The sequence below is a fragment of the Pholcus phalangioides genome, unplaced genomic scaffold, assembly GCF_987345545.1.
Source record: "Pholcus phalangioides strain wild (caught in Gottingen) unplaced genomic scaffold, Ppha-v1.0 ptg000019l_1, whole genome shotgun sequence".
NCBI classification, from domain to species: domain Eukaryota; kingdom Metazoa; phylum Arthropoda; class Arachnida; order Araneae; family Pholcidae; genus Pholcus; species Pholcus phalangioides.
The window spans coordinates 4,469,345-4,481,730 of NW_028301612.1; the positions used below are offsets into that span (position 1 = coordinate 4,469,345).

Sequence of the window (12,386 nt, forward strand, 5' to 3'; positions counted from 1 at the left end):
AGTTCTGTTGATTTGATTATGAGGAAGTTTTTATGTAATGCGATAATTTGGTTGTGTTTTTTTTTAATCTAGAACTTGATGCCGCCTCCTAAGTTTTTCCCAAAGAAGAAGAAATCGAGACGACAGCTTGATTATCGAGGGTCAGTGTTTTCTTTCTCATTACAGTTTGTTGCAGTATCAAAATTGTCACTATTTTTACTGAACTTTTTCAATTTATCTCATTATTAACATGCACGATTATTCCCAATGATTAGAGAGTAGAGAAAAAATTAATGCAGTTCTCATGGAGAAAAAAAATTTGAAAGGCATGATGTGCATTTTAAGTTTTTCTACCGTTAGCTGAAATGCTGTGCTTGATAATCTGATATAGCCCGGATTATATGCATTTGCATATTTTAGCCTTTTTTTTAACACTAATGCATGTAAATTTACGAGTAGTACCGAAAGCCCGGGCATATGCGTGACAGCCCCGGAGTGCGTAGCGGTTCTGTCTGCGTATCCACATGCTTGGCTCTTGGGTGAACGACTGCTATATTAAGCACGAGTGTGCTATTACTTATAGGAAATATCGGAACATGTCCCAAGATGGACTCTGTGCCCTGTGCTGTTAGATACGCATGTGATCCGTGATAATAGTCCTTGAGGTCTTGATCAAAGTGCATGATAAGGTTAAGCCTTCTGAATAGTGCAAATCTGTTTATTATGTTAGGATACCAGTCAAACGGGGTCTTGATTAGACGTGAATGATAATCAAAGAATTTTCAGGATAAGCTCATATTTTTGAAAGTTTATTTAAGCGTGATCACACATTTTTATAATTTTTTCAAATAAATATTCCTAGTACAATAAAATCTCTCTTGTGGTCACCAGCGTTACAAAAAAATTCGAGGAGTGACCGTTGATCAGGGGTTTGAAATGAATGCTTCTATTATACAAGGAGGAAATATTATTTGGCCGAAAAAGAAGGGTGACTGCATCTGAGGGGGTGTCTGTTAAGAAGGGGGTTTTACTGTGTATTATAATATCGGTTTTTCTCTGCCGCAGGTGGAATTTATTGAATTAACAGAGATGCTCGTATTTTCCAAATATCAAGTGTTCTATTTTTTAAGGCGATCTCTAGAGATATGTCAAAAGCGTTCAATTTTTTTTAGAAATAGTGTCGAAATTCTTTTGTTACTGGTTATTTCGTTACTGAGCAGCTACAACAGACTAGAAAGTAAAAATGCCTAAATAAAAAATATGTAGAAGTTTTTTGCATATGCAGTATATACATATGTGGGATATTTTTTGTAAGTGAATATTCACTAAGAAATATAAAATATTTATTTTTTAAGCGTATCTGATTTTTTGCATGGTGATTTTTTAAATTGATATTTTCTCATTTTTAGTAATTTTTAACTTTTTCAGGATTTTTTTTTAGCATATATTTGGGTTTTTAATGCATATTTTGGCATTTTAAATGCATCTTTGCATATTTTTAGAGCATATTTCGCCACTTTTTTTGGTCATTTAATCCGGACTCTACTAATAAATATGCCTTTTCCCTGTTGTAAATAACCTTTCCCTTTGAAATTGTTTCGCAGCAATATACACTGCATTGCGGAGAAACAACCGCGTACGGGTAACTTTTCTATCGAAGTACAGCGTTTTCGTGACTACAGCATTGTGAAAATTGGAACCCAGTTGATAGATCAAATTTGAAAAAATAATAATAAAATTTCGGAGGAAGAGACCAGCGTTTCTAAAAAGCTTCCAAGAATGCTTACGCTCGCGATGCGACAAACGGTAGGAAACGTCCTCTTTGCTTTGGTATCTTTTTCATACGCCGTATAACGTAGGGTAGGGTTGCTTTTTCCCGCTGTAGATTTTTTTTTTCAACCTCAGGGAATTCAGCGCTAAAGACCCGTTTACACGCGTCAATTAAGTTCGTAATTAACCAAATTTTATGTCAACTATTTTAAAATGTATGCAGACGTTAAGAACACAAGTTTAGTTGTTAAATTTTCAAGTAGACAAGAAAGATATAATACGGTTTGTTTTTTCGGCTAAGTGGGCCCTATGCACATATGCTAGCGGGAGCTGCCTCGTATTATTTAATCCTCAAAACAAAATATACCGAAAACTGTGACATACGTCTCAGAATAATCTGGAACGCGTAAAAAACCATCATTATGGGATTTTTTAACGCTGAACATTTCCGGTCAGTTGAGGGCTTGTAACAGAGCAATGCAAAACATTCCGGTTTTAAGCATGCAAAACATTCTGCTTTAATGAGCATTTACTACTTGATTAATTACGTTGGAAAAGAGTTTAGTACTTGACAACTGATCAATTGAACTACTAAATCACTTGACGTGTGTAAACGGGCCTACAAAGATTATGGATGTTTTACTGTTGAAGTGTCGGAGCGGAACTCTCTGAGGTTAAAAAAGAATATCTGCTGCGAGAGGGGAAAAAAGCCGCTTTTGTTAGTACTGGGTCTGGACGTCTGTCCCTCAAACAGAGATGTCCCTTGTTCGGAGTGTCCCCTAAACAACGGTTTGACGGTATTTGTAGTTGATCGAGGTATTCTAGTTCTGTCATATTTTGCATGTTTTTTTTCAAAGTCTAAAAACAGTGTTTCCCGAGATGGGCAATATTGCCCCCTGGGGGCAATGAAATGGTCCAGGGAGCGTGGCAGTGATGAATTTAATTGAACTTGATTTGGGGGGGGTGGGGGTGAGAAAGAAATTTTTTTGAGGAAGAGGGCGAGGGAACAAAAAATTTGAGAAACTATGCTGTAAACCAGTTTCCCAACCTTTTTGTCCCATCGCTCCCTTCAGTAATTTTTTTCTCCCATCGCCCCCAACGCAATCTAATCCATAGGATCCTATGTTATACCCGTAGCTTCTACCGCCCCCCAGAACATTCCGTTGCCTTCAAGAGGGCGTTAACGCCCACGTTGGGAATCACTGCTCTAAATGAATAAAAGAGCTCCGGGAACTCGCTTATTCTTGGTTATGCTATTCATGTCCTGCTCTTGCCCACTACATTGAAAATGCTTCGTGCCCCTTCTTGAGTTAATGCCAGAACTCCCCGTCTGATTTTCTTCTGAGCTTTCAAACTATTGATTTGAAATATTCGGATCAATTAGCAGATTTTAATGTTTATCCCTTGTTCAGAAGCATATCCTCAGCCTTGATCACACCTATTCTGATCACTTAATCCTTACCGACAGGGAGTGGGGGGTATGGCTACTGATCGGGGGATTTTTTTGTCTCCTCGTTCTTCTTTCAAAATTTTGCTTGAAACTTGTCAAAAAAGCTGAACTTGATTAATGAGCTTTTACTGGATCTCGGGAATTTTTGGTAAGAGAGAATTTTGACAGCTTCTACTCCTACACTCTTTTTCTCCACCCCCTTCTCTTTATTTGTTTATTGTTGTCAGGGACAAAGAGGGGAAAAAATGTGTTAGCGTTTTAATCATTTTTCCCCCTTTTAAAGTGAAGAAGGAAACGTGTGTCAAGGCGGGCAGCAAATATTTTTATTATAGTATATATAGACTCTTCACGTGTTTTCATGGGAGGGCCTGTGGGGCACACGGGAGCGTCATGATGTGAAGTCACCAATAACCGATTAGTTTTAAAGCCACTTCTTTCGTGTTGTTCACGCTTTCCCCCGCATGTCATCCGATAGCAACATTTGTTGATGCCTTAAAAAACACGGGTTTTTTAAGCGATATATGCTCACTTTTCGTACTTCAATTGGTGGAGAGATCACCGGAGAGAATAGTACAAATTTTGGTGCTCGAAATTACCATTCAATATTCGAAATGAATAGTTTTCCCCAAATCCCCTCCCCCCAAAAAAAATTTAATTTTCCGCATTGACTCCATGTCGCATGAATAACAGCGTTTTTTTATGATTCGGTATTGTTCGATCCTGTTAGTTTGATCTAAAGGCTCGTGTACACGCATAGTGAGTACTAGGATTGTAATGCCATAATTGAATCTAGATTCTGCTGATGCAAAATAAAGTAGTTTTAAAATGGATTAGGAACATTTTATCCTGATGAAATGAAATTTCTTAATGTTGTGATTTAGTTGCACTTAAATAGTTAATATGTGCTTCCCTGATAGTGTTGAATCTAAAAAAATCTCCAGATACTTTTTGAAGGTACCTACTCTATTGGCAACTGTGCACATATAACCTGAGATACAACCATCTGTCATACCATAGTATTTCATAACACCAAAATCATTGAAAGTACCAGAACCAAATATCATAAATTTATATTTATTTACATTTAATTTTAATTGTTTTGAAACCAGATATTTATTGAGTTGAGATCGTTCTGCTTGTTATTCCTCAAGTTGATCTTTTAACAGCCGATGTTTTCCCAAGCTTTATTAATTAGAAAAAAAAAATATTTTTCTTACATGAAAGCACTTGATTTTTTTCCCCTGAACGTGTGAGATTCCAAACTTAATTTACTGAACAAAAATTTCATTTTTTTAGCAATAATGCCAAAATTAATTTTTTTTAAATAACCTATTTTCAAGGAAGAATTAAATTTAATTATTTTTATTTTAGCATTGTTTCTATGGACATGAGCAAATCCAGAAAACATGCAGGACATTTTCTTTTAGAAATTTTAATGGTGGTTGATATAATAAAAGATCAGGAGGAAAACTAAAAGTAAAAATTAAGAAAATTAAGTCTTAATTCGGTCGATAAAAGGTTTTACTAAAGCGCTTTCAGAGTAACGAAGCAAAAGCAGTGACTTTTTTCTCTTAACGTTACATAGGTCATTTATGTTTATTTAGGAATAAAATTGGTCTCATTACTGATCCTTGAGGTACACCAGATGTAGATTCTTTTAGAACTAGCTGAAAATTTAATTTACTCTCACACTTTAGACTCTGTTGGTGATACGAATTTAAAAATTTAAGTTACACACACCCCGAATTCCTGCGCATTCAAGTTTAATTAGAAGAATACTATGATTCGCAGTGTCACAAAAGCTATGGTGATATATGAAAATAATGACGCCACTTTACAAATATTATTATCTGCTATAAACACATTTGAAAGAAAACTAACAAAAAAGCGTCTTTTGTATTCTTCGCCGTTCGGAATCCGAACTGATTCTAACTAAAACAGTCAATGCTTTCAAGGAGTTTAATTGTTCTAGGTATAATAATTTTTGCAGTGACCTTTGGGAAGATAGAAAGTAAAGGAATTCGTCTGTAATTATTGTGTATATATATTTATTATTTATACAGGGTGATTCAGAAAACATGGGAAAAACTTTAAGAGGTGATAGTGCAAACCAATACAAACACTTGTCATCAAAGAATGCATTGTCTAACATGAAACGCGCTAGTGCGTTTTCAAAACGGCCGCTCCGCAAACGTTAAAACGGCATTCCAGTTGAAATTTATCGGGAGCAAAAAAACAACATGCATGCAAATGTAACCTGGAGAAGAAGAAACTGTATGCATATCACTGTATTTTATTCACTGTGACGCAGATTTGCATACGGTTTCTTCTTCCCCAGGTTACATTTGCATACATGGTGTTCTTTTTCTCAATAGGATTGTCGTTTTAACGTTTGCGGAGCTGCCGTTTAGAAACGCGCTAGCGCGTTCGCGTCTTTGATGACAATTGTTTGTATTGGTGTGTACTATCACCTCTTAAAGTTTTTCCCATCTTTTCTGAATCACCCTGTATATGTAACGGTAAATGTGATAAATGCGGTTACTATACATACTTACCGAGCATTTTAAGTAGTTTGATGCATAATACCCAAACTTCGTTGGTAAATTTGATAAATTTCCCTAAATTAATCACTTTTACTAGCGATTATGCATAATACCCAATCGTTGCGTCGTTGGTGAACGTGATAAATTCTCGTATATTTGATATACACGATAATCATGCATGTATCGTATCATTATATTTCACCTAATTCCTTCCGCTGTTGTTATTTTTATCAACACAGGACTTCACCGGAGAGTAGTAGCAAGGCTTCCCGTTCTGGTGATTCAGATTCTGACAGTCCTATGGCTACTTGAAAGACGCGCGCCGCATTTTGGACCTGGAAAAACTCCTCCGAAACTAATTTCATATGTATAGCTTGATGACGAAGCTGCTTTCGTTTTTGTTTTTTTTTTAAATCGCAGCATTATATGTTTTTAATGCTTTAAGCCATCGGTTATTATTATCATTTTTTGTTCGTGTTGTTTTAGGTGGATTAAATCGGTTCAAAGATTGTCTATTTTTTTAGGGGGGGGGGAATGATAGTTTTTCCCGTGACTTGACTAAGAAAAAAATCTTTTGAAATCTTATATCTATAAGAATCTTGTTGTTTGACGATGTATAAGGTTAATTTCATACATCAGATGCTCTCTCTCTCTTCATCCCTTTTTGTTTCACAAATGTCATTTACTTTAACGTGAACCAAAATGTCTGGTTCGAAATGGAAACGAGATCTGTAAAACGTTCCATATTTCGGGAGAAAAAAACGATCAAGTTTTAATTTCCGGTTTATTTCTTTATAACACCGGCGTTCAGTTATGCATTTCGTTCTCGATAGGCCAAATCCTTGCTTTTATGTGTCTATCGTATCATTACATATTTCTCTCTGTATTAAGGGAGTTCAAACTACTGATTCGCATTTGTTTTTGTGTCATCATGCACAGACGAGTTATTTATATATTTACGCAATGACATTTTAACATTTTTCCCGATATTCTTTCCCCCGCAGGTTAGCTTTAATGCATTTATATTGAAATCTATTGTTTTTATATTAATTGTTGAATATGTCAAAGGCATAATTGTGTACTTTTATTTTATCTTCGCTTTTTTTTTTGGAAATTGAGAAATAAATTTTCGTTAGTTGTAACGGGGTTTTTTTGATTTGATGCTTTTAATATATTGTGTTGCAAACATTCGAAATGTTCATGTTCATTTTTGTGTTTTGAGTTAGTGTTTCATTAACCTCTTTACGATCACGTCCGAACACCAATGGAATAAAATCAATTCAGTTTCCTGTGTTCTCTTTCTTCTCTCCCCGCCATCGCGAAGCTTTATTTGTAAACCTATAAACCGAAGTCGTTTCTTTTTTTCCATTCTTTCTATACTCCCGTTGTTGATTTTTACCCCACTTATAATGTATCCTTCTGCTATATACATGTAAGAGCGAAAGAGAAATCTACTATAAACTCTCTTATCTACTTATCTGTTATACTGGCCCTCCTTTTTCTAAGGTTAGGGCAAGGTTGCCAGATTTATCACCGATTCAGCAGATAGCTATAATCCAAATTATTGCCAAAAGCTTGTACGTGAAGGTGGAATTTCGCTGCGTATTTTCAGCAGCAAAAAAAAAAAAAGTCTATGGATGGCCATTAATTTTACATCTTTACCCTTTGAGCGGCATTGCCGGAATATCTCGTCTTCATGAAAGCCTTTTATTTTAGCATTGGCAAGTCCAGATAGTTTGTGAAATTTACTTCTCCACGGGGATACATTCCCCTATACACCTTGGTTTGCACCTGCTGAAAATCGGAAGAAATCTACCTTCATTAAAAAAGGGGTTCAAGGGGATTCAATGATTTCTGCTGTGCCGCTTAAAGGGTTTAAGAACAACACAGATCACAATAAAAAATAAAAGAGCATTTGATATTGCATCAAATTATCATAGATGGCATTAACAAAATAAGAGAAAATTTTATATATGCCTTCATGTTCAGAAATATCCCTGCGCGAGAAAAATACAGGGTGGTTATATATATAGTCTAATAACGGAAAGATGGCTTGTGACCCTCTATGACCATCACAGAAAGAGGGTTTATTCTTCCGTAGGGAGAAACTGGAAAAAAACATCCTCCAGGGCAGGGCCGAATTAATGGGAGCCCCGGGAAATGATTTTTCTGAGCCCTACCTAATAATTTCTCGAAAAATTTTACTTCTCATTTTTCCGGGACCCCCGGGCCCATGCATCAAACGGCACTATTCCAGGTTTATTTCCCCCCCCCCCCCCCCCGTTTCTTCTCTATTGAAGAATGAAGCCTCTCTTCGCGTGGTGAAGGTCAGAGAAGGCGATACCAAGTTTCATTCAAATACGTCCACCACAGAACGGGCTATACATAGATCTAAATAGTGTCAGTTTGATTACAACTGCCTTGTCCATATGGAGGAAATACTGTATTTATAAGGAGCTTGTGCGCTAACAAAGCGAGTCACCCGTGTCTCAATTCATGGCTCATCTGCGGCTCCCCAGAATAGTTTAGTATATATTTTCGCTTATAAACAAGAACCACTTCAAAGTGTAAATAGACGCACAAATCAGACTTATTTGATTGCTCGCCGCGACGCACAATTTGAGAAACACTATCATAATCAGTGATCTAAATAATTAAATTCTCGAAGTGTGATTCGTGGTAGGTATTTTTTCCCTCTTTGAAAATTGAATTTCTTAAAATTCGCACCGCTGTGTTGTGCCTCTCCTCTCCCCCCCCCCCACCCTCTTACAGGAAAGAAACCCTTCCTACTTATTGAAATGATTCTTTACATCCCCTCGTCCTAAGAATAAAGCACCTATAAAGTAAATAAATGTAATGCATACCATTTCAGTTTTATGACCCAGTATCCCATTAATCCCGCCGAAAATTGATTCTTTTGTACCTCTTGCCATATGGTACGATAAAGTTTATGTAATCAAACTCTACTTGCGACAAAAATGAATACCTTTCTCTATATAAACACAGCCCCCCCCCCCCGATAGCCCCGTGTAAGCACATTACGTCCAGTAAAAATGTATGTTAGGTGAACCCAGCATAGGTTAGTATGGAATAAGGGGGTGTAGTGTTATGTATGAGTTCTGAACCCCCGCCTAGCAGTCGATAAATCGCTGTAACGATTCGTTGCTTCACACCGGAACATGTACATGTTCGTGAACATTCATGCATGTCAATATGTTAACAGTTGAAATCAAAACATTCACGTATTTTCAACTTCACGTCTTTATGACGACTCTATACTTAACATCAGAAGAACATCATTCATATGAAAACTTTAACTTGTAAATACGCAACCCATGGCCCTCGACCTCAAACTTAATTTTGTGAAAATGAACTAAGCGGCACATTTCCAGATCACTTAAGTTATCTGGTGCACATAGCTTGAGTAACCCGTGACATATTCACGAATTATTTAAGTAGCTCACGGCACATTTCAAGATCGCTTTAGTGACTCCGAGTAAAGTATTAGGCTGCTCTTATAGAGGAGCGAAGAGGTACGAGGTGCAACAATTGCGACTAGGAAGAGAAAAAAAACAAAGGGTGGAGGAAGAGATGTCCGCACGTAGTAAAAGAGGAGGGTAGAGAAAATAGCCGGAGGGGGTTCCAAAATATAACGATGTGTTGATGATGATGATGATCCCTTCGCAGAAGAGGGAAAAAGACGGAACGGACCAATCAGAAGAACGAGGTAAAAACAAACGGGTTCGTTCAAATCGCACACGTCACTGAGTAGCCTCTTCTTCTCTTTTACCTCCAGTTATATATATGCGGTGTGGAACAAAACATTACAATTGTTATCGTTGCTAGTGTCTCTATTATGCACTCCAGTATCTCTTGGTCGCCGCACTATGTGTGCACGGCCTTAGATATCATTCAAGTGTCCCGCGGCAGAGTCCCAGATCTCCGCTGCTGACCGCTTTCCAAACTTTGATCGCTATTTGCAAGTCTGTTGCAATTTGTTGAAATGAATCTTTTTGAGCAAAAACAAAAATTTTAAGTCATTCCGTTGATTTTTTTAAATCTGCTTTTATACCAACAACTACCGAGCGGTCATTTTGACCGCAGCTGAAAATTTCGTTGCTTATAAGCAGATTTTGAATATACTGTGAATGCATTTGTTAGAAACTAAAATTATATTCTTTTTCCCTTGTAAAACTAGGGTATATGATCGTTCGTTTTTCAGGAGTAAGCAGGCATACAGGGTGTTTCAAAAGAAGATGGGTGCTGATTCCTAGAAGGTGGTAGAATGCATGAAATAATCAATTTTTTTGCTTCACAAGTACTTGTTGGAAAATAGAGCACAAAGGTGCCTGTGAGTGTCCTTGAGGGTAAAGCCTAGGAGCCGAATGGCATTTTTACTTTCGACCATACATTTTTCAGCCTCAGGCCCAGGTCAACTATGTGGGAGCGAAACTTGTTCAGTGACCTAGATTCCCGTATTTTATTGGACAGAACCCTTTTTTCCGCATATTATTTGGTCTCATCATACAATTATATGATGAGTGACAAAATGGCTTGCCTGTTGCAACCACTTGAAAACAAAATCGACGAAATTGCAACGACACCTCGCGTTCTTTCTGGTAATAAATTTAGTATTAGCTTCAAACGTGAAATTTTCTTGACTGCTTCAATTGGATAGGTGTGGGGACGGGAGGGGACCACCCCCCCCGCTTCATTGTGTGTGGGGACGGGAGGGGACCACCCCCCCCCTGCTTCATTGTATCATGTATCATACATTTGTGTCATGTATTTTTTACGATAGCGGTTAAAAAGAGCGCTCCGGTAGTTTTTTTGGGAAATTCCGTTAGTGATAAGTGATTCGCGGCATATTTGCAGATCACTGCTGCACAGTTCCAGATCATTTGAGTCACGCGCACCGCAGTTCCAGATCACTCAAGCGTCTCGCTGTACATTCTCAGATCACGAGTGACACGTGGCATATTTACAGATCGCTTGAGTGACCTGCGGAACAGCTCCAGATCATATAAGTGACTTGCGGCACATTCACGGTTCACCTAGGCGGCGCTATTCCAGATTACATTATTGAGTGGCCAGCGACAAGTTCGCAAATCAATGACGTAGCTCAAGCTCTCCTTAAGTTGAACACCCTTGCTTTAATAGGTGCTGGAAGTGAAATCAGCATAATGCCAATTAATGAGAACAAGCTCAATAGAATTTTCTATTCTCGAGCACTGTCTAATGCCCACCATCAAAGGAAGAGCACCCCTCGATATATATACCCTCGAAACTAAATCAGCAATATACTAATTAAATGCAATGGGATGCTGATTCACACCTAGCTACGAGTACAAACAGTGGCACAAGCATCCAGCAAATCGTGGGTGCTCCAAACGGATCACCAAGCTGGAGATTCCTACATTAGATCGTTGTAATGATTCATGCTCGCAAATAATCATTACGTAATATCACCCTTTTCCATCTATATTTACGTCTTTATGGTGTGTAAACGAACGTTGTGTATATGCGCCATATTATTGTCACCACCCCTACGAGCACCGTTCGAGCTGCCGATTCTCGTTTACTTCATCGACGCTGGCAGCTACAGCAACTAATGCCCCCCAGTCTACTTTTCCTCGGGGTCGTTTATTCATACTCATTACACATTATTATGGTGAATTCCCGTCTGTAAAGAACCATTCTGGTAAATAATAATAATGATAAAAATGACAGGGAGGCTCACACAGCGGTATGGGTGCGGGTGTACGAGAGAGAGAGGGAGGGAGCCCCTACCCCACAGGAATTTAATAGTGCCGTTGTCGGACGCCGTTAAAAACGAGATGGAATGTCTAGTGTGGAGGCAAAAAAAAAACCCCCTGTGAACGCGGAAATATCCGCATTTTTTTCATTAATATATTATTATTATTATTATTAACTTCTTTTCTTTTTTTGCTTCCCCCTGGTGATGGGAAATGCAGTTTGCTTAATGATGGCAGCAGCCACACCACGCGAACGAGACAGCATAGTTGAGGGCTTGCTCGACATTCGGTGGTCGAAGTAGAGTTGATGTGGGTGCTCCTGAGTAATCGAACTCGTGTCCACGAGGGATATGATAGATCGGTTCATATTTCAACGTGAAAATTCTTTCACCCCCCCCCCGTCTTTTTTTTTGCCCCGTCGTACAAGGGGTAGTACCGATGTACAGCTGCGATCCATCGACATGTTATTAGACGAGTTGCGGCGTCGTCTAAAAAAAAAATTATAATGGTCGGACATGATCCTAGAAGAACGGGTTCGAATCACTCATTTCTCAATGTTTTATTATTTTTTTAAAGATGTTTAGCAGTATGTAATGTCCGATCTTTGTACCTCCTCCACCCTCGGACCTTTTCCCAGTTTGTACAAGAACGTCATCCATTTTATTCTACGTACCAAGTTTTTTTTTATCATGTCTTATTGATGAAAGACCGACCGGTAAAGGAAAGTGGGGCACGAAACCTTGTAAAGGGGGATCATTCAAGTATTACGTCAGCATCGATGGGGGGCGGGGGGATTAGGATGATACTTACGTCATCGACCACCCTTAATAAAAAAATATGAAATATTCGTAATAGCATCTCATGAACTGTGGTTTGTGGGCACCTGAA

General features: G+C 38.1%; 1 protein-coding gene across 1 annotated transcript in view; it reads left to right on the plus strand.

Moving 5' to 3' along the window:
• Positions 1-6,891, plus strand: part of LOC149071132 (ankyrin repeat domain-containing protein SOWAHC-like) — a 132,682-nt gene extending 125,791 nt beyond the window's left edge. The window contains exons 12-13 of the mRNA XM_089248109.1: positions 73-140; positions 5,982-6,891. Of these exons, the coding sequence (XP_089104235.1) occupies positions 73-140; positions 5,982-6,054 (141 nt within the window). The 3' untranslated portion in view covers positions 6,055-6,891. The remainder of the gene's footprint in view (positions 1-72; positions 141-5,981) is intronic.
• Positions 6,892-12,386: the final 5,495 nt, after the last annotated feature.